At 40.2% G+C, this 26975-nt stretch overlaps 1 protein-coding gene across 17 annotated transcripts in view; it reads right to left on the bottom strand.

Moving 5' to 3' along the window:
• SPIDR (scaffold protein involved in DNA repair) overlaps positions 1 to 26975 on the bottom strand; it is a 491719-nt gene that overhangs the window by 444518 nt on the left and 20226 nt on the right. For 11 of the 17 annotated variants that reach the window (XR_010127196.1, XR_010127198.1, XR_010127197.1 and 8 more), the window contains exons 2-5: positions 21590 to 21745; positions 17519 to 17585; positions 9449 to 9553; positions 6298 to 6461 (exon numbers count right to left, since the gene is read on the bottom strand). Coding sequence is in view for 11 of the 17 variants with exons in the window: in XM_054498098.2 (XP_054354073.1) it covers positions 6298 to 6461; positions 9449 to 9553; positions 17519 to 17585; positions 21590 to 21745 (492 nt within the window). In the remaining 6 variants the exon portion in view is untranslated. Of the gene's footprint in view, positions 1 to 6297; positions 6462 to 9448; positions 9554 to 17518; positions 17586 to 21589; positions 21746 to 24685; positions 24830 to 26975 lie in introns of those variants that run through there. The other 6 variants (XM_063668760.1, XM_063668759.1, XM_054498101.2 and 3 more) reach the window with 4 other exon arrangements.

Genomic DNA, 26975 nt, shown 5'->3' with positions numbered 1-26975 from the left:
CAACAATAATAGACTGGATCAAGAAAATGTGGCACATATTCACCATGGAATACCATGCAGCCATAAAAAATGATGAGTTCATGTCCTTTGTAGGGACATGGATGAAGCTGGAAACCATCATTCTCAGCAAACTATTGCAAGGACAAATAATCAAACACTGCATGTTCTCATTCATAGGTGGGAATTGAACAATGAGAACACTTGGACACAGGAAGGGGAACATCACACACTGGGGCCTGTCGTGGGGTGGGGGAGGGGGGAGGGATAGCATTAGGGGATATACCTAATGCTAAATGATGAGTTAATGGGTGCAGTACACCAACATGGCACATGTATACATATGTAACAAACCTGCACGTTGTGCACATGTACCCTAAAACTTAAAAGTATAATAATAAAAAAAGTAGATATGGAAAAAGCATGTGATACAACTCAAAATTATTTCATGATAAAAACTGTCAACACATTAGGTATAGAAGGAATATATTGTGTTTATACACAATAAAGGCCATATGTAACAAGCCCACAGCTGCCATGCTCCATGGTAAAAAGGTAAAAGCTTTTCCTCTATGATCAAAAACAAGATAAGAATGCCCGCTCTTGCCACTACTGAGAGGTGATGGCATGCTGGCAGTCCTTACAGCCCTCGCTCGCTCTCGGCGCCTCCTCTGCCTGGGCTCCCACTTTGGCGGCACTTGAGGAGCCCTTCAGCCCACCGCTGCACTGTGGGAGCCCCTTTCTGGGCCGGCCAAGGCCGGAGCCGGCTCCCTCAGTTTGCAGGGAGGTGTAGAGGGAGAGGCGTGAGTGGGAACCGGGGGCTGCATGTGGTGCTTGCGGGCCAGCTGGAGTTCCGGGTGGGCATGGGCTTGGCAGGCCCTGCACTCAGAGCAGCCAGCCAGCCCTGCCGGCTGCGGGCAATAAGGGATTTAGCACCTGGGCCAATGGCTGCAGAGGGTGTACTGGGTCCCCCAGCAGTGCCAGCCCACCAGCGCTGCCCTCGATTTCTCACCGGGCCTTAGCTGCCTCCCCGTGGGGCAGGGCTCGGGACCTGCATCCCTCCAGGCCTGAGCCTCCCACCCTCTCCATGGGCTCCTGTGCGGCCCAAGCCTCCCCGACGATCACCGTCCCCTGCTCCATGGCGCCCAGTCCCATCAACCACCCAAGGGCTGAGGAGTGCGAGTGCATGGCACAGGACTGGCAGGCAGCTCCACCTGCAGCCCCAGTGCGGGATCCACTGGGTGAAGCCAGCTGGGCTCCTGAGTCTGGTGGGGATGTGGAGAGTCTTTATGTCTAGCTCAGGGATTGTAAACACACCAATTGGCACTTTGTATCTAGCTCAAGGTTTGTAAACACACCAATCAGCAACCTGTGTCTAGCTCAGGGTTTGTGAGTACACCAATCGACACTCTGTATCTAGCTGTTCTGGTGGGGCCTTGGGAGAACCTTTGTGTCGATACTCTGTATCTAACTAATCTGATGGGGATGTGGAGAACCTTTGTATGTAGCTCAGGGATTGTAAACGCACCAATCAGCGACCTGTCAAAACACGCCACTCAGTTCCACCAATCAGCAGGATGTGGGTGGGGCCAGATAAGAGAATAAAAGCAGGCTGCCCGAGCCAGCATTGGCAACCCGCTCGGGTACCCTTCCACACTGTGAAAGCTTTGTTCTTTCACTCTTTGCAATAAATCTTGCTACTGCTCACTCTTTGGGTCCACACTGCTTTTATGAGCTGTAACACTCACCGCGAAGATCTGCAGCTTCACTCCTGAAGCCAGCAAGACCACTAGCCCACCGGGAGGAACAAACAACTCCAGACGCGCTGCCTTAAAAGCTGTAATACTCACCGCGAAGGTCTGCAGCTTCACTCCTGAGCCGGCGAGCCCACGAACCCACCAGAAGGAAGAAACTCTGAACACATCTGAACATCAGAAGGAACAAACTCCAGACGCGCCACCTTAAAAGCTGTAACACTCACCGTGAGGGTCCGCGGCTTCGTTCTTGAAGTCAGTGAGACCAAGAACCCACCAATTCTGGACACACTACTATTCAACATAGTTAGAAGTCCTGGCAAGAGCGATTAGGCAAGAGGAAGAAATAAAGGCATCCATATCAGAGTAAGAAGAGAAATCATGTGTTTGCTGATGTCACGGTCTCACATATAGAAAATGCTAAAAACTTCACCAAAAAACCATTATGTCTGATAAACAAATTCAGTAAAGTTGCAGGATACAAAATCTACAGTGTTTCTTTATGCTAACAATGAAGTACCTGAAAAGGAAATTAAGAACTCAATCCCGTTTACAGTAGCATTGGAAAAAAGCTACTTAGAAGTAAATTTAAGGAGGCAATAGATGTATATACTAGAAAATACAAAACACTGATGAAAGATACAGTAGATGAAACAAACACATGGAAAGCTATCCATATTCATGGAATGCAAGAATATTGTTAAACTATTCATACTTCCCAAAGTGATACTCAGATTCAATGCAATGCCTATCGAAATTCCAATGTCATTCTTCACAGAATAAAACAATCCTAAAACTCTTATGGAACCACAAAAAACCCCAAATAGCCAAAGCAAAAAGAACAAACCTAGAGGCATCACACTATTTGATTTTAAAACCTATTACAAAGCTATTGTAACCAAAACAGCATAGCATAAAAACCAACCAACTAACCAATCAAACAGGGTAGAGAGCCCAGAAGTAAACCCACACATTTGTGGTCAATTATTTACAACAAACGTGCCAAGAATATACAATGGGAAGAGGACAATCCTCAATAAATGGTGCTGGGAAAACAGGTTAACCACATGCAAAAGAAAGAAATTAGACCCTTATCTCACACCATACACCAAAATCAACTAAAAATGGACTAATGACTTAAACATAAAACCTGAAACTGTAAAGCTACTGAAATAAAACATAGGCAAAATGCTCCATAACATTGGTCTAGGCAAAGATTTCTTAAATATTACCCTAAAAGCACTGACAACAAAAGCAAAAACATATGAGATTGCATCTAACTGAAAAGATTATACACAGCAAAGGAAACAATAGAGCAAAAGATGTGCCATGGATTGAGAGAAAATATCTACAAACTATGTATCTGATAAGGGGCTGATACCTAAAATAGATAAAGAACTCAAACAACTCAGTGGCAAGAAAACAAAGAACCCAATTTAAAAATGTGCAGAGGACCTAGACATTGCTCAAAAGATGTACAAATGGCCAACAGATACATATTAAAATGCTCATCATCACCACTCACCAGGGAAATGCAGATTAAAGCCACAATGAGGTATCACCTCACACCTGTTAGAAAGACTATTATCAAAAAGATGAAAGATAACAAGTGTTGGTGAGCGTGTAGCAAAAAGGGAACTTGTACATTGTTGGTGGGAATGTAAATTAACACAGCTATTATGGAGAATAGTATGAAGGTCTCTCAAAAAACTAAAAATAGAACTACCATATAATCTAGTAATCCAACTTCTGGGCCAAAGGATTGAAATCAGTATGCTAAAAAAATATCTGCACTCCCATGTTAATTGCAGTGCTATTCACAATAGCTAAGATTTGGAAGCAATCTAGGTGTCTAGACGAAGGCATAAAGTAAATGTAGTATATATACACAGTGGAATACTATCCAGTCTTAATAAAGAAGGAAATTCTATCATTTGCGACATGAATGAACCTGGAGGACACTACGTTAACTCACATATGCCAGGCACACAAAGACAAATACAGCATGATCTTACTTACATGGGGAATCTAAAAAAGTAGAACTCACAGAATTGGGGTAGAATGTTGGTTACCAGAGGCTGGGAGAGAAAAGTGGATGGAGAAAGGGAAGATGCTGACTAAAGAATACAAAATTTCATTTAGACAGAAGGAATATGCTTTAGTAATCTAATACACAGAATGATGACTATAATAATAGTGCATTGTATTTTACAATTTTTTAAAATTTATAGGCATGCAAAAAAGCAGAAAAATACAACCCATAAGGAGGAGAAAGACACAGAAATGACACAGATAGATTTACCATAACAGCCTTAAAAACAGCTATTATAAATATACTCTGTATGTTCAAAATATAGAAGAAAGTATGTCATGTTAAGAAAAGACATGGACAATATAAAAAGACTTGTATCAAACTTCCAGAAATGAAAAAGACAATGTCAGAGATGACCAATACACTGGATAGTATTAGCTGCAGAATATACTGAAGAATTTTTAAAAAGTTATTAAACTAGAAGATGTAGCAACAGAAACCACCCAAAATGAAATGAAGGGGAAAAAACAATGACAGCAAAAATGAGACATGATGCAACATTAAGCAGCCTAATTAATACACATGTAATTGGAGTCACAGGAGGAAACGAAAAGGGGAGTCAGAAAAAAAATTAAGAAGTAAAAGCCAAAAACTTACCAAATGTGATGAAAACTACAAACTCACATATATGCAGAAAAGAGTTAACATAGTTGGCCTGAAGTAGCTATCCTTAGAAAACCCTGCTTGCAAAGCTGGTCCTTGCCTAGCGTCTGAAAACAGATTTCAGGAGAATCTTCATCATTCCATAAATAATAAATAATGGTGGGTCACTGTGCCTAAACTGTGCAAATAATATGGTTTATACTGAATATCCATTTTTTTTCTGAAGTCTGGAATTTGGGTAGATTCTAGGGAGAGGGTGCCTATGTTACCAGCCCGTAATACAAACCCTGGGCACTGAGTCTCTAATGAGTTCCCTGGTACATAACACTTCACACATGCCGTCTAAACATTTTGCTGAAAGAATTAAGCATATACTGTGTGACTCCACTGGGAGAGGACTCGTGGAAGACAGCTGATTTAAATTTGTATGTTTCTGCCCAGGCATGGTGGCTGACACGTGCAATTCCAGCACTTTGGGAGACCAAGGTGGATGGATGCCTTGAACACAAGGGTTCGAGACCAGCCTGGGGAAGATGGCAAAACCCCTTTCTACAAAAAATACAACAATTAGCCAGACGTGGTGGCACATGCCTGTAGGACCAGCTACTCTGGAGGCTGAGGTGAGAGGATCACTTGAGCCCAGGAGATCAAGGCTACAGTGAACTATGATCGCACCATTGCGCTCTTAGCCTGGGTGACACAGCAAGACCCTGTCTCTAAATAAATAAATAAAAACAGATTTCTATCCTTCCAGTGTAATAAACGATGGCCACGAGTATGACTATATGCTAAGTCCTGTGTATCCTCCTAGTCCACTGCTGAACCTGGAGGTGGTCTTGGGGAATCCCCAAAACACCATAGATTCAAAAGGCTTGACAAACACCAACTGAAAAATCATACCAAGGCATATCACAGTCAAATTGCTTAAAACCAGTAATAAAGAGAAAAATCTTAAAAGGTCAAGAATGAGAATAGCTTCAAGCTTATTGACAGCAACTTGAACTAAGATAATGAAGCAATGCCTTCAAAACTTTGAAGGAAAATTATTTCCAACCTAAAAATTCTATACAAATTTTCAATCACACATCAAAATATGACAAAAGCATCTTCTGACATGCCAAATAATTCCTCAGGAAGTTATGGTAAGTTGTGTTCAACCAAAATAGGGTGAAAACCAAGAAAGAGGAAAACATGAAATCCTGGATAAAGGAGCTCAATACAGGAGAGAGGTTAACAAATTCCCAGAATGACAGCAAAGTCCGGGTGACAATGTACGTGAAAGGAGAGAGGACGCTGAGTTCAAACTGGAGCAGCTAGGAGGTTGTGGGAAAGAGTTCTCCAAAAAAATGAAACTCACAGAATGCCTGCTGTCTGAAAATCTTAACAAGAGAGCTAGGCAATGGTGAAAAAGTATTTTTTTCCATCAATAAGTAAAACTAGAACAAAAACCAAAATAATTACTAAGTCTAGGGAAAGCAAATAGTTGCAAAGGATAATAATTAATATTTCCCTTGGCTGTCAATATTATTTATTCACAATTGCGTAAATGCTGAATATAATCTAACCAAACTTTGATATATCTGCACTGGAAGAATAGTAGGATAAAAAACGTTCAGTGTGCAGTGAGGGTGGGAAGTGAATGAGAAGTGAGATCAATATTTATCCATGTTGAGAAGTGCAACACAAGCATGTTATTTAGAGATAAGTGAGTAAAGAACAAAAGAATCCCCTAAGAGTCAAAAGTGGTTGTTCTTGAGGAAGGACAGGAAAAACAAAACAAAACAAAACAAGACAACTATGATTAGCAAATGTTATAAAGTGAATAAAAGTTTTGAAATACTTCATTCTTACCTTGGGAAGCTCAGACAGCTTCTCATCACTTGTCAAAGACTGATTACTTGCACAAGAAGCACAGTCTGAGATTTCCACAGCACCCTCGTCATCTTCAAATTCATTACAGTCACTAGCCTCTGCCCTGTCACTGTCAATCTCCCAGTCGATGAACTGTAATTCATCTAAAAAATACAATTTTTAACTTGCTTAATTATCTCCTTAATCTTTCACTTTTAAATCTCTTTTATTCTTAGAAGTTAATATATCCATGTCACTCAATAATTTTAAAAAATATATTTAGGGCCAGGCACAATAGCTCATGCCTGTAATCCTAGCGCTTTGGGAGGCCAGGGTGGGCAGAATGCCAAAACTCAGGAGTTCAAGACCAGCCTGGCCAACAAGATGAAATGCTGTCTCTATTAAAAATACAAAAAATTAGCTGGACATGGTGGCGCACACCTATAGTCCCAGCTACTCAGGTGGCTGAGGCACCAGAATCGCTTGAACCCGAGAGGTGGAGGTTGCAGTGAGCCGAGATCTTGTCACTGAACTCCAGCCTGGGCAACAGAACAAGACTCTGTCTCAAAAAAAATTTAGACAGTGAAAAGTATATTTCTACTCTTATCTCAAATCACTCTCTCCCAAATCTTATTCCAATCCCAATTTTAAGTTAACTACTTTTATTAGGTGTTTCTGTATCCTTGTAGAGTTTCTCCAGCATGTTTAAGCAAATAAACTATGTATTGTTATTTTTTTTCCTCCTTTCTTACACAGCTAGACTTTTTCACTAAACATAATTAAGAGGATGTAGTAGGATCGCTTGAGCCCAGGAGTTTGAAACTGCAGTGAGCTATGATCCACTGCACTCCAGCCTGGGTGACAGAGCATGACCTCATCTCTTAAAAAAAACAGCCACTATAATGATCATAACAGACTGAAGGTCAGACCACCACTGAGAGAAGCAGACGCATAATGGCAACTGCTTCCCACATTAACATCAAATTTAGTCACGAAGCCAGGCAGGGGAACACAGTAGAGATTTTCCAGGTTGCTGAACCTTCTCAACAGGAAGCCAGGGAAAGACAAGGGAAAAACACAAGTGCCCTCAGAGTTGCTGCCAGTATCACACATCTGTGCAGCACTCATTCATTCATTCACTCCTTCATTCATTAGACAAAGCAAGTACCTAAAAAGAGCCCATCACACCATTCGAGATATTCACAATACGAAATAAATACAATAGAGAAAACAGCACCATTCCTAGCCTGAAGTAGCCCACAGATTAATACATATTGCAATGTGATGCATGCTATGAAATAACTGGGGCTTTCGTCACAAACCTTTTGTGGTCACAAAACTTTTAAAAAGCAGGAAGACTGCTACTATTACACTTAAATTTGCATTTTACAGATGAGGAAACTGGGTCTCCAATAATTTAAGAGATTTTCCAAAAGTTACAAAAACTTTTAGACAATTGATAAAAACCAAATGGAAGAGAGGCTGGGCGCGACAGCTCACATGTGTAATCCCAGCACTTTGGGAGGCACAAACCATACTATTTACCCATTTTTATAAACTTTGTATTCTGAAATGTATGAAGACAAACCAAGTAACAAAAAATTTCATTTAATATGGTTGAATTAATAATAGAACTGCTATCAGCTTATATACAATCTTAAAATACCACTTCACCTGGTAACTACTAAAATGTCAATGATACTAATGGTTACCAAAATGACATACAAAGTAGTCAAAAGAATTTAACTACTCTCCCCAGAAGCTGTCTGTACAAACCGAACCCTAGGTGACTAACGTGAACTGTCAAGAGTTAAAAGTCATAAGCTTATTTTGAAAACATTAAGACATTTAAATACTCTATAGATGATCTGTATATTTTAAAAATTCTAAAAGGACATGATTTCCATAATTCAACATCTGTGGTTATCAACTAGGGGTGATTTTTGTCCTTCATGGGACCCTTGACAACATCTGGAGACATCTTTGGTTATCATCACTGTGGCTGAGATTCTACTGTGACCCGGCAGGTAAAGGCAAGGGACACGGCAGAATATCCTACAGGCATAGGAAGGTGCTACTCCCCATAACAAGGAATCATCTGGCCCAAAATGTCAAGAGTGTCAAGGATGAGAAACTCTGCTTTCAATTGTCTAAAACATGGATGTGAGGGCGATCTGGCTGCGACATCTGTCACCCCATTGATCGCCAGGGTTGATTCGGCTGATCTGGCTGGCTAGGCGGGTGTCCCCTTCCTCCCTCACCGCTCCATGTGCGTCCCTCCCGAAGCTGCGCGCTCGGTCGAAGAGGACGACCATCCCCGATAGAGGAGGACCGGTCTTCGGTCAAGGGTATACGAGTAGCTGCGCTCCCCTGCTAGAACCTCCAAACAAGCTCTCAAGGTCAATTGTCTAAAACATGACACAATATAAAACGCCATCTGAATAGAAATTTGTCAGTACATTACACCTCTACCACACACTGGTTGTCACAGCATTTACCGAACAGGTTCGGAAGAAGGCAGTGTGGGTGTGGCACTGTGTAGATGTTGAAAGAACTGGCTATGGAGCAAACAGACCTAAAATGGAATCCCAATCCATTCTCATTGGTCCAAGCTTAAGTTGTTAACTGTAAAAATAATATCTGTAATACCTATCTCTTAGAGTTTCTTAGAGTTGTTTTGAGAAATATTAAACAAGAAAATGTTTCTGAAGTGTTTAGCATAGAGGGTGGGACTCAGTAAAATCCTAACTATTAGAAAGGAATTTAATTTTCATTCTCTGGGACAAATGCCTAAAGGCACAGTTGCTGGTCTATATGGTAATTGCATGTTTAGTCTTTAAGAAACCGCGAGACTGTTTTCCTGAGTGGCTGTACCATTTTACTATACACCTGCAATGTACTGGTGATCCAGTTTCTCCACAACCTCACCAGCATTTTGTATTGTCACTACTTTTTATTGTAGCCATTCTGACAGGTGGAATGTTAATGATAAATACTAGAAAGGAATGTAAGTTTCTTCCAATATTAAATCCAATATTTAACAGAAACTGGATTTCTAACAAAATTATCAATTTACCTTCACTACTCCCATCTTCTGGACACAAAATGTTCGTGTTACAAAATCTGTCTATTCTAGAGCAATGTCCATTACCTCTCTGTAATTCAGAAAGTGTCTTATCTTCATCCGACAAATCACTTCCACTGGAACTCCATGTTATGTCTGTAAGCCCACTGGTGCTTTTAGATGTGGTGGTTTCTGTTGAAGAAAAAGAAAGCACATAAATATGATCTCCTTATATGGTCATTTATCAGAATACAATTTTATGCATGTAATTTTGCCATAGTCACAAATACACAAAACTCTGTGATAGGAAAAGCAATGTCTACGTCAAATCTTCCTACTTAGAGTTCTATGTACAATCTCACTAACACTCTCTGAGTTCGAAGCCAAGTTCCAAGAAGAAAAAGAAGTAGAACTGGTTAAGTTATATAAAAAAAGGAAAGTGACTAGAGCACAAACAAAAACCGGAAAAATAAGACTTGAAATAACATTTATAAAAGTATAACTTTCTGGGGTATTTGATGAAACCAAAAAATTTTTTTAAATGCAAAACACAAAGTCAAAACTTATGAGTAACAGGAATGCTTCTGTGTGCTTCCTTTGCCGTGCTAAGAGCTCTGGTAGCAGGGTGCTTAAAACACTTAAGACCAAACCTTGTATTTAATTAAACTTTTTATTTTGAGATAATATTAGATTCATATATAGTTGTAAGAAATAAGAGAAAACTCTCGTATCCTTCACCCAGTCCCCTCCAATGGTAATATCTTGCAAAACTGTAGTACAACACAACCAGGATACTGACACTGATCCAGTCAAGATACAGATCAATTCTATCACCACAGGATGCCTTGTACTACCTTCTTATAGCTACACCATCTCCTGGCCCCATACCAATCCCTGAACTCTGTCAACCACTACTCAGTTTTGCATTTCTGTAATTTTGTCATTTTAAAAATGTTATATAATCGAGACTAGCCTGGCCAACATGGTGAAACCCTGTCTCTACTAAAAATACAAAAAATTAGCCAGGTGTGGTTGTGGGCACCTGTAATCCAAGCTACTCAGGGAGGCTGAGGCAGGAGAATCGCTTGAACCCAGGAGGCACAGGTTGCAGTGAGCCGAGATCGAGCCACTGCACTCCAGCCTGGGCAACAAGAGTGAAACTCCATCTCACACACACACACACACAAAAGTTATATAAATAAAATCACTATGTAACCTTTTAGAATTGGCTTTTTTCATTCAGAATAATTTCCTATTCATCTAAGTCGTGTGTATCAACACTTATTTTCTTTTTATTACTGAATAGTACACCATGGTACTATGCACCATAGTTTGTTTAATCATTCACCTACTGAAGGACATCTGTGTTGTTTCTAGTTTGGGGCTATTATGAACAAAGCTGCTTATGAACATCTGTGTATAAGATGTTATGTGAATTTAATTTTCATTCTCTGGGACAAATGCCTAAGGGTGCAGTTGCTGGGTTATATGGTAATTGCATGTTTAGTCTTTAAGAAACTGCCAGACTGTTCTCCAGAGTGGCTGTACCATTTTACCACACACCTGCAATGTATTGGTGATCCAGTCTCTCCACAACCTCACCAGCATTTTTTTTTTAATTTTATTATACTTTAAGTTTTAGGGTACATGTGCACAATGTGCAGGTTAGTTACATATGCATACATGTGCCATGCTGGTGTGCTGCACCCATTAACTCGTCATTTAGCATTAGGTATATCTCCTAATGCTATCCCTCCCCCCTCCCCCCACCCCACAACAGTCCCCAGAGCGTGATGTTCCCCTTCCTGTGTCCATGTGTTCTCATTGTTCAATTCCCACCTATGAGTGAGAATATGTGGTGGTTGGTTTTTTGTCCTTGTGATAGTTTACTGAGAATGGTGATTTCCAATTTCATCCATGTCCCTACAAAGGACATGAACTCTTCATTTTTTATGGCTGCATAGTATTCCATGGTGTATATTTGCCACATTTTCTTAATCCAGTCTATTATTGTTGGACATTTGGGTTGGTTCTAAGTCTTTGCTATTGTGAATAGTGCCGCAATAAACATACGTGTGCATGTGTCTTTATAGCAGCATGATGTATAGTCCTTTGGGTAAATACCCAGTAATGGGATGGCTGGGTCAAATGGTATTTCTAGTTCTAGATCCCTGAGGAATTGCCACACTGACTTCCACAATGGTTGAACTAGTTTACAGTCCCACCAACAGTGTAAAAGTGTTCCTATTTCTCCACGTCCTCTCCAGCACCTGTTGTTTCCTGACTTTTTAATGATTGCCATTCTAACTGGTGTGAGATGGTATCTCATTGTGGTTTTGATTTGCATTTCTCTGATGGCCAGTGATGGTGAGCATTTTTTCATGTGTTTTTTGGCTGCATAAATGTCTTCTTTTGAGAAGTGTCTGTTCATGTCCTTCGCCCACTTTTTGATGGGGTTGTTTGTTTTTTTCTTGTAAATTTGTTTGAGTTCATTGTAGATTCTGGATATTAGGCCTTTGTCAGATGAGTAGGTTGCGAAAATTTTCTCCCATTTTGTAGGTTGCCTGTTCACTCTGATGGCAGTTTCTTTTGCTGTGCAGAAGCTCTTTAGCTTAATTAGATCCCATTTGTCAATTTTGGCTTTTGTTGCCATTGCTTTTGGTGTTTTAGACATGAAGTCCTTGCCCATGCATTTTGTATTGTCACTATTTTTTATTGTAGCCATTCTGATAGGTGGAAAACCTAGACAGAATGGGGCTATTTCATCTTGGCAGAATCAAAAGTCAACAGCAAACTTTTCTGATATTGGTCAGAAAAGGAATATATAACTAATAAAAAGCAATTATTCTGTTTATATTCATAATTGTAAATATAATGCTAAAACATATATATGTACATATATATCTTATCCTATGCAGTATGGTATTTGATATATTTCAAAGCGCATTTTAATACACTATGAAATTAAGAGATTAGATATTTATAAAATTCCTGTTTTACAAAAAATAAACCTAGGCTTCATTAGATACATATTTACAGAACCCCTCTGATACAGTAAACCATGAGGAAACAAAAAAAACTCCAGCCTAGGCAACACAGTGAGACCCAATCTCTACAAAAAGTTAAAAAACTAGCTGGGCATAGTGGCGCATGCCTGTAGTCCCAGCTACTTGGGAGTCTGAAGGAGGACGAGTTTAAGAGCAAATGTTTGAGGCTGCAGTGAGCTATGATTGCACCACAGCACTCCATCCCAAGTGACAGAGTAAGATCCCATCTCTAAAAAAGAAAAGAAAAGAAAACTCCTTCCCACAAGGAATATGTGTGGTCTGGAAGGAAACACTAATCATGAAAAAAACTAACAATATACCAGATGTATGTCATGGAATAATGGTGGCACAAAAAGATGGAATGTTCCACTTTGCATTGATCAGGAAAAGAGGATTCACTGACAAGATGATGTCTGAAAAAACAGTACTTACAAAGGCACAAAAACATGGAATAGTCAACATTTACTGAGCACTTACTACTTTGTGCCACAAACATCTAGAATTACTGAAGTGGCCTATTGTTCATGTTATAAAAGGAAAAATAAACTATTCAGAATATCCTAAGAATCTATATCTATCTAAATAGCTAATAAAATAAACTGAGTACTTGCAAAAGACATTATCAATCTGTATCATTATTATGCATCTGAAAAATAAGTCAAGAAGGAAGTTATCAGCAGGGAGTGGTGGCTCACGCCTGTAATCCCAGACTTCGGGAGGCCGAGGCAGGTCAGAAGTTCAACACCAGCCTGGCCAAGATGGTGAAACCCCAACTCTACTAAAAATACAAAAAATTAGCCGGGCATGGTTGTGGGCGCCTGTAATCCCAGCTACTCAGGAGACTGAGGCAGAGAATTGCTTGAACCCAGGAGGTGGAGGTTGCAGTGAGCAGAGATCACGCCACTGTACTCTAGCCTGGGTGACAGAGTGAGACACCATCTCGGAAAAAAAAAAAAGAAGGAAGTTATCACTATTTGCAAATTATACAATGAATTCATGGAAAAGTCAAGAAACCAACTGAAAAATTACTACCGTTAATAAGAAAGTCCAATAAAGGTGGCAGGGTACAAACTACAACACAGAAATCAAATTTAAAGCAGTAGCAAAAACCAATAAAATACCCAGAAGAAACTTCAGTGTTGCAGCAAGTCAGGGACCCCGAACGGAGGGACCAGCTGGAGCCACGGCACAGGAACATAAATTGTGAAGATTTCATCTTAATATGGACATATATCAGTTCCCAAAATTAATACTTTTACAATTTCTTTACTTCAGTCTCTGAACATAAATTGTGAAGATTTCATTTTAATATGGACCTTTATCATTCCCCAAATAATACTTTTATAATTTTTATGCCTGTCTTTAATCTCTTAATCCTGTTATCTTCGTAAACTGAGAATGTACATCACCTCAGGACCACTACTATGTTAAACTGTACAAATTGATTGTAAAACGTGTGTTTGAACAATATGAAATCAGTGCACCTTGAAAAAGAACAGAATAACAGTGATTTTCAGGGAACAAAGGAAGACAACCATAAGGTCTGATGGCCTTCGGGGTCGGGCAGAATACGGCCATATTTTTCTTCTTGCAGAGAGCCTATAAACGGATGTGCAAGTAGGGAAGATACTGCTAAATTCTTTTCCCAGCAAGGAATATTAATAATTAATACCCTGGGGAAGGAATGCATTCCTGGGGGGAGGTCTATAAACGGCCACTCTGGGAGTGTATGTCTTACGCGGTTGAGATAAGAACTGAAATACACCCTGGTCTCCTGCAGTACCCTCAGGCTTATTAGGGTGGGGACAAAAAATCCACCCTGGTGAATTTGAGGTCAGACCGGTTCTCCGCTCTCGAACCCTGTTTTCTGTTGTTTAAGATGTTTATCAAGACAATACGTGCACAGCTGAACATAGACCCTTATCAGGAGTTTTTGATTTCACCCTTTGCCTTGTGATCTTTGCTTTGCCCTTTGTCTTGTGATCTTTATTGGCCTCAGAAGCATGTGATCTTTGTTCTCCTTTTTGCCCTTTGAAGCATGTGATCTTTGTGACCTACCCCCTGTTTGTACACCCCCTCCCCTTTTGAAGTCCTTAATAAAAACCTGCTGGTTTTGTGGCTCAGGTGGGCATCACGGTCCTACTGATATGTGATGTCACCCCTGGAGGCCCAGCTGTAAAATTCCTCTCCTTGTACTCTTTCTCTTTATTTCTCAGCTGGCCGACACTTAGGGAAAATAGAAAGAACCTACGTTGAAATATTGGGGGCGGGTTCCCCTGATACTTATGAGACATGTAAAACCAAAGTACATGTTTTTAAAAGACTTCAAAAGAACATAAAAGAACAAACAGAAAGACATATACTAAGATTTTGGATGATCTGATCAGAAAAAAATGACCTCTCACTGCCTTGAGGCTGAGCACCTTTTCATAGGTTTGAAAGTCATTTATATTTCCTTTTTTGAAAGCAGTTCCTCCATAATTATTATTTTTGCAATAGTTATCTTTTTCCCCCTAGATTAAGTTCTGATGGTTCTCTATTAGAAAGATCAGCCTTGGTCTGTGACATGAGCCACAATATTTTCCCTGGTTTTTCTGAATTTTAAATTTTGTGTATGTACGTGTAATTTTTTGTAAGAGATGTGATCTTGCTATGTCGCCCAGGATGGACTGCAGCAGCTGTACACAGGCATGATCACAGCACACTGCAGCCTCAAACTCCTGGGCTCAAGTGATCTTCCTGCCACAGCCTCCCAAGTAACTGGGACTACAGACGTATGCCACCCTACCAGACTTATATATGTAATTTTGGCCATGCTGTTTTTCCCTTTATGTTTAGGTGAATTTACCAGCTTTATTCATACAGTTTCTATGTTATGAGTCATTCATGGGAAAGGACTTTCCAAATGTAATGCCTTTTTTCAGCCAGCAGCTGTGGTGCCTGAGAGGCACACCCAGGCAGTTGAGCTTCTGAGTCCATGTTCTTAACCACTATGCATAGCTCCGAAGTCAGAGTGACCTGCAGTTGCTTTCACCCTTAGTTTAGTGTGAGTATCTAAGAAAATATGTAACTGTCTGGTGCTTCTGTACCATCTAATTTAAAAGACAGGATAATCATTAGTTATGTCATTCAAAACCTCAGAGACCAGGACTCTAGATTTATAAACCCATGAATTATAGGCACCTGACTGCACGACTAGGTAGCTAAAATCACTACCAGGAATTGATTAGTAACTCATTTTACTTGCTGTAAAGAGGGTGTCCTTTATATCAAGGCTCATTCCAATGGAACCGTAGGATAAATATTAGCCAGACTGAACATTTCTGGGTGCCCACTGTGTGCTAGGCACTGTCCTAGCACCTGGTGTTATGAGCTGAACTGTGTCCTCCCCCCAAAAATTCATATGTTGAAGTCCTAACCTTCTGTACCTTAGAATGTGACTTTATTTGAAGACACGGTCTTCAAAGAGGTAATCAAATTCAAATAAGGTCATTAGGGTGGGCCTTAATCCAAGATGACTGAAATCCTTATAAGGGGAAATCTGGACACAAAGACAGACATGCACAGAGAAGACAATGTGAAGAGACCTGGGGAAGAGAGAGAGGAAGAAGGCAGTCATCTACAAGCCAAGGAGAGAGGTCTACAACAGATACTGAAGTATTAGTTTAAGACATCCTAGTAACAAAAATTCCAAGATAAAAATTCTATACTACATTTTGGGTGAGGAGGTAGTATTTTTATGACAGCTGGGAAGCAGAATCAGGAACATGCTTTTGTAATGTGTGCCTAAGGTCAGAGGCTTGTCTCTGCCAACAGCTTCTGCAATTCCATCAGAAGATTATAGAATTTAAAAGATGTGCACTAGTTTATTTCATAAAGCAACACTTTATAAATTATAAAGAAACATTTTGGCAAATTTTATTTTTCATTTGCATAGAATCTCTTCCATGTCACTGAAATAGTAATATGGTTTAGAATGTCACAGAACGTTAGTTCACTCTGTAGGACTCTGAATAGGCTTTCACACAGCTCCTTCTGTCATCAGACATATGAGCAACTGCTGTCATCCATCAAGTACCTACTAAAGCACCTTTAATTAGGCATTTAATCTACTATTTTTAGCTCACTTAATATTCATGATAACCCAATGATTATGCCCATTCTCCAGATACAAAACAGACTGCGAATGTTTAGCTTAGTTTTCAAAGATTAGAGAGCCAGGACACAGCAAGATCCTGGAAGTCACAAGTCCTCACTCTTCCTACACACCCACAGCAGGGCTGACTGCCTATGGCGGCAGAACCAGCGGCCTACCTGATATCCACCCCTTCTTCATTACTAATAACCCCAGTTTTCTTTAGCAGCAACATATCTATCTAAAAATCCTTAATTTCACTAAAGTATCTTTAGTGGAGGTGACCGTTTGTAACAGGTTCTAGTCAAAGGTAGAGGTACTGGGAAGGGCATTCCTTCCCAAAGGAAAGGCAAAGCTGACTTGGCGAAAATCCTCAGCACCTACACTCTTTCAAGAATTCAGCCTGCGGAATTCAGCCAACACCTCCTGTCCATGAGAACCAATTCCACACTCAGGCTACAGAATTCAGAAAGAATCTAGCCCTGTGGATGTCCTGCTGCAGGAGACAAATTCAACCTCATTTATCCAAATACTCTAGTGTTTGAACAGAGTTTTCTACTACTTATTGAAAGTTCCCTAATTCATCAAGAAAGAATTTCACAGCCTGAAGCAGTATAGTTCTTATGGCATAGGTCACATTTCTTTCCCAAATCAGATTAAAAACAAACAAACAAACAAAACCCTGGAGCTATGAGCATGAGCTAACCTACTGGGCTCTGTGATAAAAATGAACTCAGGAAGGACACACAAAAAATGTTAGTTATCTGTAGGCAGGCAGGAGCAATGCGGTAGATGGTGACAGTGATGACAGACAAAGTTCTCAAAAATACCTTTTTACCTTATCTTGATTTTTTTACTATGAATATAGTCTACCCAAACCATGTAACTTTTTTAAAAAAGCAAATTTTTAAAATAATCACAGAAAGATTTATTAGTCTTATATCTTCTCTGTCAACAAATCAACAAAATAGTTACCTTGCTTGCGTCTAGGGCATAATTCAAGGTGCTTTTCTGTAATCGTCTTCTCTTCAGCTGTTAATGACTGCAGGCAAAATAATAACCATGGAATTTATGTGACAAATGCTAAAAAAAACTTTTATAAAATATTCAAAATCTTAAACTACACTCTCCTTAACATATTTTTCTCTGATTTCCTTTACCAATTCAGCAATTTCAGTATTCCCAAAGCATGTACTCCTTATATATTTATAAATTCATTCTATTTTTCCAGAATCTAAAGAGATCTGACTCACCAAAACGTTTCACATTAACATTCAATGTAGTATCTGCTCATACATATGACTCCTATGAGGTACTCATTACTACTCATACCCAAATTATCTTGAGTTTGTAATAGCATTACTCTGTAAGTTACCACAAACACAAAAATTATCCAGAATATCTCACTGCCAGAAGATTCTGAATATAAAAGCATACCTTGTTTTATTGTGCTTCACAGATAAAGCAATTTTTTACAAATTTAAAATTTCTAGCAATCCTGTGTCAAGCAATTCTGTGTGCTATTTTTCCAACAGCATCTGCTCACCTATAAACTTGTGTCTCTGTGTCATATTTTGATAATTATCCCAAGATTTCAAACTTTACCATTATTATTAAATCTGCTATGATGGTCTGTGATCAGTGATCTCTGGTATTACTACTGTAACTGATTTGGGGTGCCACAGTCAAAACCAATATAAGACAGCAAAATTAATAAATGCTGTATGTGTTCTGACTGCTCCACCAACCAGCTGTTCCTCCATCTCTTGCCTTCTCCTTAGGCCTCCTATTCTCTGCAACACAATATTAAAATTAAGTCAATTTAATAACCTTACAATGGCCTCAAAGTGCTCAAGCAAAGGAAGAGCTGAATGTCTCACACCTTAAATCAAAAGCTGGAAATGGCCGGGCACAGTGGCTCACGCCTGTAATCCCAGCACTTTGTGAGGCCGACGCGAGTAAATCACCTGAGGTCAGGAGTTCGAGACCAGCCTGACCCACATGGTGAAACCCCGTCTCTACTAAAAATACAAAAATTAGCTGGGCGTGGTGGCGGGCGCCTGTAATCCCAGCTACTCGGGAGGCTGAGGCAGGAGAATCACCTGAACCTGGGAGGTGGAGGTTGCAGTGAGCCAAGATCGCACCATTGCACTCCACCCCAAGCGACAGAGAGAGACTCCATCTCAAAAAAAAAAAAAGAAAAAGAAAAAAGAAGCTGGAAATGATTAAGCTTAGGTAGGAAGGCATGACAAAAACTAAGATAGGCTAAAAGCTAGACCTCTTGAACCAAACCGTTAAGCCAGTTGTGAACACAAAGGAAAGCTCTTGAACGAAATTGAAAGTGCTACTCCAGTGAATACACAATGATAAGAATGTAAAACAGCATTATTGCTAATACAAAGTTTTAGCAATCTGGATAGAAAATTGAATCAGCTATAACATTCCCTTAAGCCAGAGCAGAATCCAGAGCAAGGTCCTAACTCTCTTCAATTCTATGAAGGCTGAGAGAGGTGAAGAAGCTGGAGAAGAAAAGTCTGAAGCTAGCAGAGGTTGGTTCATGAAGTTTAAGAAACAAATCACCTCCATAACATAAAAGTACAAGGTAATGCAGAAAGTGATCCAGAAGATCTAGTTAAGATCACTGATGAAGGTAGCTACGCTAAACAACAGATTTTCAATATAGATGAAAGAGCCTTATATTAGAAGATGATGCCATTTAAGACTTTCGTAGCTAGAGAGAAGTCAATGCTTGGCATCAAAGCTTCAAAGAACAGACTGATACTCATATTAGGGGCTAATGCAGCTGGTAACATTAAGTTGAAGCCAATGCTCATGTATCATTCTGAAAATCCTAGTGCCCTTATGATAAATCTACTCTGCCTCTCCTCTATAAATGTAACAACAAAGCCTGGATGACAGCACATCTCTTTACAGCATTCTTTACTGTAATACTTTAAGCCCACTGTTGAGATCTGCTCAGAAGAAAAAGATTTCTTTCAAACTATTACTGCTGATTGACAATGCACCTGGTCACCCAAGAGCTATGATGGAGCAGTACAAGGAGATTAATGTTGTTTTCATGCCTGCTAACACCACTTCCATTCTGCAGCCTATGGATCATAGGGTGATTCTGACTTTCAAATCTTATTATTTCAGAAATACATGTCATATGGCTGTAGCTGCCACAGATAGTGACTACTCTGATGGATTTGGGCAAAGTAAATTGAAAACTTTCAGAAAAATATTCACCATTCTATGTGCCATTAAGAACATTCATGATTCATGACAGAAGGTCAAAATACAGCATTAACAGGAGTTTGGAAGAAGTTGATTCTAACCCTTGTGTATGACTGAGGGGTTCAAGACTTCAGCAGAAAAACTGATGTGATAGAAACAGCAAGAGAACTAGAATTAGAAGTAGAACCTGAAGATATGACTGAATTGCTGCAATCTCCTAAGAGTTGAATGGATGAAGAGTTACTTCTTAGGGATGAACAAATAAAGTAGTTTCTGGAGATAAAATCTACTCCTGGTGAAAATGCTGTGAACATTGTTGAAGTGATAACAAGTAATTTAGAATATCCTATAAACTTAGTTGATAAAGCAGTGTCAGGCTTTGGAAGGATTGAGTCCAATTTTGAAAGAAGTTCTATTACAGGTCAAATGTTATCAGCATCACATGCTACTCAGTAATCTTCATGAAAGGAACAGTAAATAGATGTGGTAAACTTCACTTTTACCTTATTTTAGGAAACTGCCACAGCCACCCCAATCTTCAACCACCAACCACCTGATCAGTCAGCAGCCATCAGCATCAAGGCAAGACTCTCCCCCAGCAAAAAGATTACACCTTGGTGAAGGCTCCTATGACTGTTAGCGTTTTTTTTTTTTGCAATAAAGTATTTTTAAATTAGGGTATATACATTGCTTTTTTAGACATAATACTATTGCACTTAACAGACTATATTATAATATAAACATAACTTTTATAGGCACTGGGAAACCAAAGAATTCATGTGATCACTTTATTGCAATATTCACTTTATTGTGTTGGTCCTGAACCAAACCTGCAATATCTCCAGAGTATGCCTCCAGAGTAAACATACATTTCTTGTGAAGACTGGTATGCTCAATGGTTTCATCTTCTGAGAACATTCTTAGTAAATATCCTTCATTTACAAACAAAGAAGTAGAAAGGTTCTGCATGGATTAAAGAGGTACAGGTGTGAGCTGGGCATGGGGGCTCACACCTGTAATCCCGGCACTCTGGGAGGCAGAGGTGGGAGGATCACTTGCAGCCAGGGGTTAGAGACCAGCCTAGGCAACATAGCAAGACCCTGTCTCTACAGAAAGTTTTTTAAAAATTAGCCAGGCGGCCGGGCACAGTGGCTCACGCCTGTAATCCCAGCACTTTGGAAGCCAAGGTGGGTGGATTACCCAAGGTCAGGAGTTCCAAACCAGCCTGGCCAACATGGTGAAACCCAGTCTCTACAAAAAATACAAAAATCAGCCGAGTGTGGTGGCACACACCTGTAATCCCAGCTATTCGAGAGGCTGAGGCAGGAGAATTGCTTGAACCCGGGAGGCGGAGGTTGCAGTGAGCCAATATAGCCCCACTGCACTCCAGCCTGGGTGACAAAGTGAGACTCCATCTCCAAAAAAAAAAAAAAAAAAAATTAGCCAGGTATGGTGGCACATACCTGTAGTCCCAGCTATTTGACACGCTGAGGCAAGATAGCCTGAGCCCAGGAGTTCAAGGATGCCATGAGCTATGATTGTGCCACTGTACTCCAGCCTGGGCAACAAAGTGAGACTCTGTCTTCAAAAATAAAAAAAAATAAAAAAATAAAAAGGTGAATACTAACTTACTAACTTGCCACGATTATTAAAGGAATTCAAGGAATGAAAGGGAAGAAAAGGAGTGTACCAGTTACAGTGTTCTGAAAGAATAGGAAACGGAATTACAATGAAATGTAATTACAATGTTCTGAACACTCAGGATTTCCTCTTTGGCATTCAGGGAAAAGAATTCTACAGATACTTTACCGGATTCCCAGAAGTGTCCTGAAACCCTTCTCCACACCTGAGCCATGCTTCAGAGAGAGAGGCAGCTGCCCCTGCTGTCCTGAGACCTGCTCTTCTGACCTGCAGTGGTCTTTCTCCTGGAAAGGATGCGCATTCTATATTCCAACTCCTTTTTCTCTGTGGAGATGATTATTAAAAGAAAAAACGAAACAAAAAAACAAAATCAACTTCATTAAATAGACATTAAGTTCACAATTTACAATCTGAAAACCTAGAAGTGGCATCAGTAAAGGCATAGTTTTTGAACGTCTCTAAATCTTCACATAAAGAGCAACTGGACAGCAAAGCCAAAAACATAGAAACACAATTAATCAGCAAACTCCAAACACAAGTGGGTAAAGACAAACCACCAACCCTCCAAAGTCCAGCATGGTATCAGTATCTGAAAGGAAAGAAGCCAAGGAAAGTAAGAGTCAAGGAGGCCCTGAGAACCTAGACATCAGTGCTTACTAGGAAGCAGAGCAGGCAACAGATCTGAGAACAGTGTCTGATAGAACTGAGAACAGCGCCTGAAACTAGGTGAGAGCAGGGGCTCTACCGTAAGAAGATATGAAGAGATGAGAGCAGCCTGGGCCACCTGAAACTGGTCACCCTGGACTCCCTTCTGGACCCATCACTGAGAAATTGCTGGAAGTGGAATCCACTCAGCAGCACAGGGGTGGCAGACACACAGAAAAGGTCCAGATGAGCAGAGTCAGGGAGAATCTACAAGACAAATACACAAGTGGCCATATTTTTACAAGCCATATGAAAACAACACAAGGTATAAAAGCTATGCTGGGCCGGGTGCCATGGCTCACACCTGTAATCCCAACACTTTGGGAGGCCAAGGCAGGAGGATTCCATGAGTCCAGGGGTTTAAGACCAGCCTGGGCAACATAGCAAGACTCCATTTCTAAAAAAAAAAAAACTTTTTAGTGAGCTGGGCATGTTGGCACACGACTGTAGTTCCAGCTACTCAGGAGGCTGAACCAGGAGGATAGCTTGAGCCCAGGAGTTTGAGGCTGCAGTGAGCTATGATTGCACCACTGCACTTCAAGCCGGGCAACACAGTGAGAGTCCACGTCCTTAAAAAAAGAAAAAGAAAAGAAAAGCTATCCTGAATCCTGCCTCCTACTATCATTTCAGAAGACACAGACATAAAAATAAGCAACAGGAAGGTATAAAAGCTAAATCCCGTAAAATTATTATTAGGGAAAAACAATTAGCTGGGCGTGGTGGCATGCACCTGTAGTCCTAGCTACTCACGAAGCTGAGGCAGGACAATCGCTTGAACCCCGAAGGCAGAGGTTGCAATGAGCCGAGAGCCTGCCACTGCACTCCAGCCTGGTGACAGAGCAAGACTCTATCTCAAAAAAAAAAAAAGAGATGAGGCCTTTGGAGGTGACTAGAACATGAAACCAGAGCCCCGACAAATGTGAATACTGTCTTTACGAAAAATCAGTCAGCAGCCTAGGCAACATCGTGAGACCCCCTTGTCTACAAATTTTTTTAGAATTAGCCAGGCATGGTGGCATGCGCCTGTAGTTCCAGCTACTTGGGAGGCAGTGGTAGGAGGACTGCTCGAGCCCAGGAGGTCAAGGCTGCAGTGAGCCATGATTGTACCACTGCATTCCAGCCTGGGTGACAGAGCAAGATCCTGTCTTTGAAAAAAAGAAAATAGCTGGGTGTGCTGGCATGTGCCTATAGTCCCAGCTATTCAAGAGGCTGGGGTGGGAGGATCACTTGAGCCTGGAAGGTCAAGGCTGCATCACTGATTGTGCCACTGCATTCCAGCCTCGGTGGCAGAGTGAGATCCTATCTCCAAAAACAAAAAGCAAAAAACTACAATGATATGTCACTTCACACCCATCAGAATGGCTATTAATTAAAAAAAAAAAAAAAGAAAGAAAGAAAATGACAAGCACTGCCAAGGATGTGTAGCAATTATAACTTTTGTGCATTGCTGGTGGAAAAGCAAAAGGCTGCAGTTGTTAAAAATTATTTGGTAGAGCCTCAAAAGTTAAACACAGCTGGGCATGGTGGCTCATGCCTGTAATCCCAGCACTTCGGGAGGCCAAGGCGGGCGAATCACGAGGTCAGGAGTTAACACCAGCCTGACCAACCTGGTGAAAACCCATCTCTACCAAAAATGCAAAAAATTAGCCGGGAATGGTGGCATGTGCCTGTTGTTCCAGCTACTCGGGAGGCTGAGGCAGGAGAATTGCTTGAACCCAGGAGACGGAGGTTGCAGTGAGCCAAGTTTGAGCCACTTGCACTCCAGCCTGGGTGACAAGGTGAGACTCTGTCTCAAAAAAAAAAAAAAAAAAAAAAAAAAAGGCTGAGGAAGAAACTCATAATGCCTTACATTCCAGTGGTTTGAAGCTGTAAAAAGGAAATTCTGAACAGAACAGGGTGCTGATCATGAGACACAGCAATCAGGATTCCAATCCCCTCCACTTTAACCAGTTTCATCACTAAGTCCACCATTCAATCATGTTCAAGTCTCTAACACTAAACACCATAAAAATCTCTCCCTCACCTTGACGCCATCTAGCTTGCTCACTCCGTTTTCCAGCAGCCTTATACATAGTTATCCACTTGAATATCTTATTTTTCCAACCATTGCAAATTCTTTACTAGCTTTTCCATCAAAATTGTTTTCCCTTTGGTTATTTATTTCTTCAGTTTTTTATTTTGTTTCCCCTTGGTTACTGTATTTGTCCACATTATAGATGTACAAGTATATTTGTTACCTACATTTTATTAATGTGTAAATGACAAAGAACTGAACATGAAATTCAATAAACTGGTTTGAAATAAGGAAGGTCTTACAGGGTAATGTACAAAGAGAAATATTTTCAAGATCTTGGTAAAAGTACATACAAAACTCAGGCACAAAGTAGGTTTCGCTTTTTTCCATAAATAAACTAGCATTTGGACAGACAATATTGTATACTGCTTTTCTTTGGTCACAGCATTTAACAAGTACAGAATATAATCTAGAGCTATACAAACTGGACAGGTAACTTTCAAATAAATTATTCATGTGTGTCTAAATATTTACAGAAATTATACCTTCTTTATTTATTCTCTTAACATTATAACAGGCAAGGCATGGTGGCTCATGCCTGTAACCCCAGCACTTTGGGAGGCCAACGCAGGCAGATCACTTGAGCCCCGGAGTTTGAGACCAGCCTGGGGAACATGGCAAAACTCCATCTGTCCAAAAAAGAAATACAAAAATTAGCCAGGCATGGTGGCGTGTTCCTGTAGTCCCAGCTACTCAGGAGGCTGAGGCAAGAGGATTGCCTGAGCACAGGAGACCCAGGCTGCATGCAGTGAGCTGTGATCGTACCACTGCGCTCCAGCCGGGGCAACAGAAATAAGTTCCAGTCTCAAACAAACAAACAAAAAACAACAACAAAAACAAAAAACACACACACAGAAAATTTAAAAAAATAAACAAATAGAAAAAAGTCATCATGGTCTATTCGTCCACATTCCTAAAATATTTACTAAATACAAAATTACATATGGGGTACCCAGCTACCAACGTGACATAACTATTTTAATGTTTTCCTACCCTATTAGAGTCTTCTGATTAGACACTATCTTCCAGTTATAACTTTAAATAGACAGTATTGTATTCTGCTCCTTTTATTTAAAATAATAAAATATTTTCTTTACACAGAGGTTCCACTCGTAAGAATGGAAACTAAAACAAAAATATATGCAATGCCAATGGAAATCTTATTTACACATAAGAATGCATACTCTGCTTTTGATTTTATCAGAATGGAAAATATTATTCTTACTCTTACCTATTTTTCAAACAACACACCCATGTAAAACTAATGACATTAAATTTTAAAATAATAATGTACAAATTTTTAAATATATATAAGCATTTGTATAAAAACAGGCAGGAAACAGATCCAAATGCTTATATTATCAAAATGCTTATGTTATGCTAATTATAGGCTTTATAGATTTATGGGGGTATTTTCTTTTTTCTTTTTTTTTTTTTTTGAGACTGAGTCTCACTCTGTCCCCCAGGCTGGAGTGCAGTGGTGCAATCTGGGCTCACTGCAAGCTCCACCTCCCGGGTTCACACCATTCTCCTGCCTCAGCCTCCCGAGTAGCTGGGACTACAAGCGCCCGCCACCACGCCCCGCTAATTTTTTGTATTTTCAGTAGAGACGGGGTTTTCACCATGTTAGCCAGGATGGTCTCGATCTCGTGACCTCGTGATCTGCCCGCCTCGGCCTCCCAAAGTGCTGGGATTACAGGCATGAGCCACCGCACCGGGCCTATGGGGGTATTTTCTATTGTACTCTTTATTTTCTAGCAGCTCCACATAGCTGTGTATTATTTTTATGATTAGCAATGAGAACAATTGTTTAAAACCGTTCTAGGCCAGGCGCGGTGGCTCACGCCTGTAATCCCAGCACTTTGGGAGGCTGAGGTGGGTGGATCACAGGGTCAGGAGTTCAAGGCCAGCCCGGCCAAGATGGTGAAAACCCGTCTCTACTAAAAATACAAAAATTAGCCGGGTGTGGTCGCGGTGCCTGTAATCACAGCTACTCAGGAAGCTGAGGCAGAAAATTGCTTGAACCCGGGAGGTAGAGGTTGCAGTGAGCCAAAATCACGCAACTGGACTCCAGCATGGGTGATAGAGCGAGACTCCATCTCAAAAAAAAAAAAAAAAAAAATTCTGAAAACTGAATTCCAATCTAGACTTCTATTCCCGGCCAAACTATCAATCAAGGGGAAAAAATAAAAGATATTTTTAAAACATGCAGGAACTTTACAATTTTACTTCTCGTGATTCCTTTATTAGGAAGACACTGGAGAATGTATCTCAACGAGAAGGAAAGAAGACATTTTATCTGACTAGTAATGAGCATAGAATTTAAAAATTTAAGTACAGGGAGATGGAGAACAATGCAAAGGAAAATATGTAGCAATTATTTACTCTTGTGCAACTAAAATGTTCCTTATGAACTTTATAAATCAATCATAATCAATGACTGAAGAAAAAACTGTAAAATCATTTGACACTCAATACAGTATTTTTAAATAGGGAAGGTAAAGATACTGTGCTATAACATGAAATATATCTGGTCATTATCCCAGGTTCCTGCCATAGAACTCCTAAAACTCTTGCAATTTCCTAAGTGATAGGAATATCTTTTGTTATTTATAAAGAACCCCTTTGATAACTCCTAAGTTTACCCTACTGAGGTTACTTAGGGTGGGGCCCCTAGATAACTTCAGAATGGGGTCACTTAGCAAAAAGGCCAAGTGATTAGAGGATTAGTGGGTTGTTATTTTCAGCTCCACTGAGTGACCTCTGAGAAAGGGG

The sequence above is a fragment of the Pongo pygmaeus genome, chromosome 7 (assembly GCF_028885625.2).
Source record: "Pongo pygmaeus isolate AG05252 chromosome 7, NHGRI_mPonPyg2-v2.0_pri, whole genome shotgun sequence".
Lineage (NCBI taxonomy): Eukaryota > Metazoa > Chordata > Mammalia > Primates > Hominidae > Pongo > Pongo pygmaeus.
Note: the sequence above shows the minus strand (reverse complement) of the source record. Positions and strands in the feature narration are given on the sequence as shown.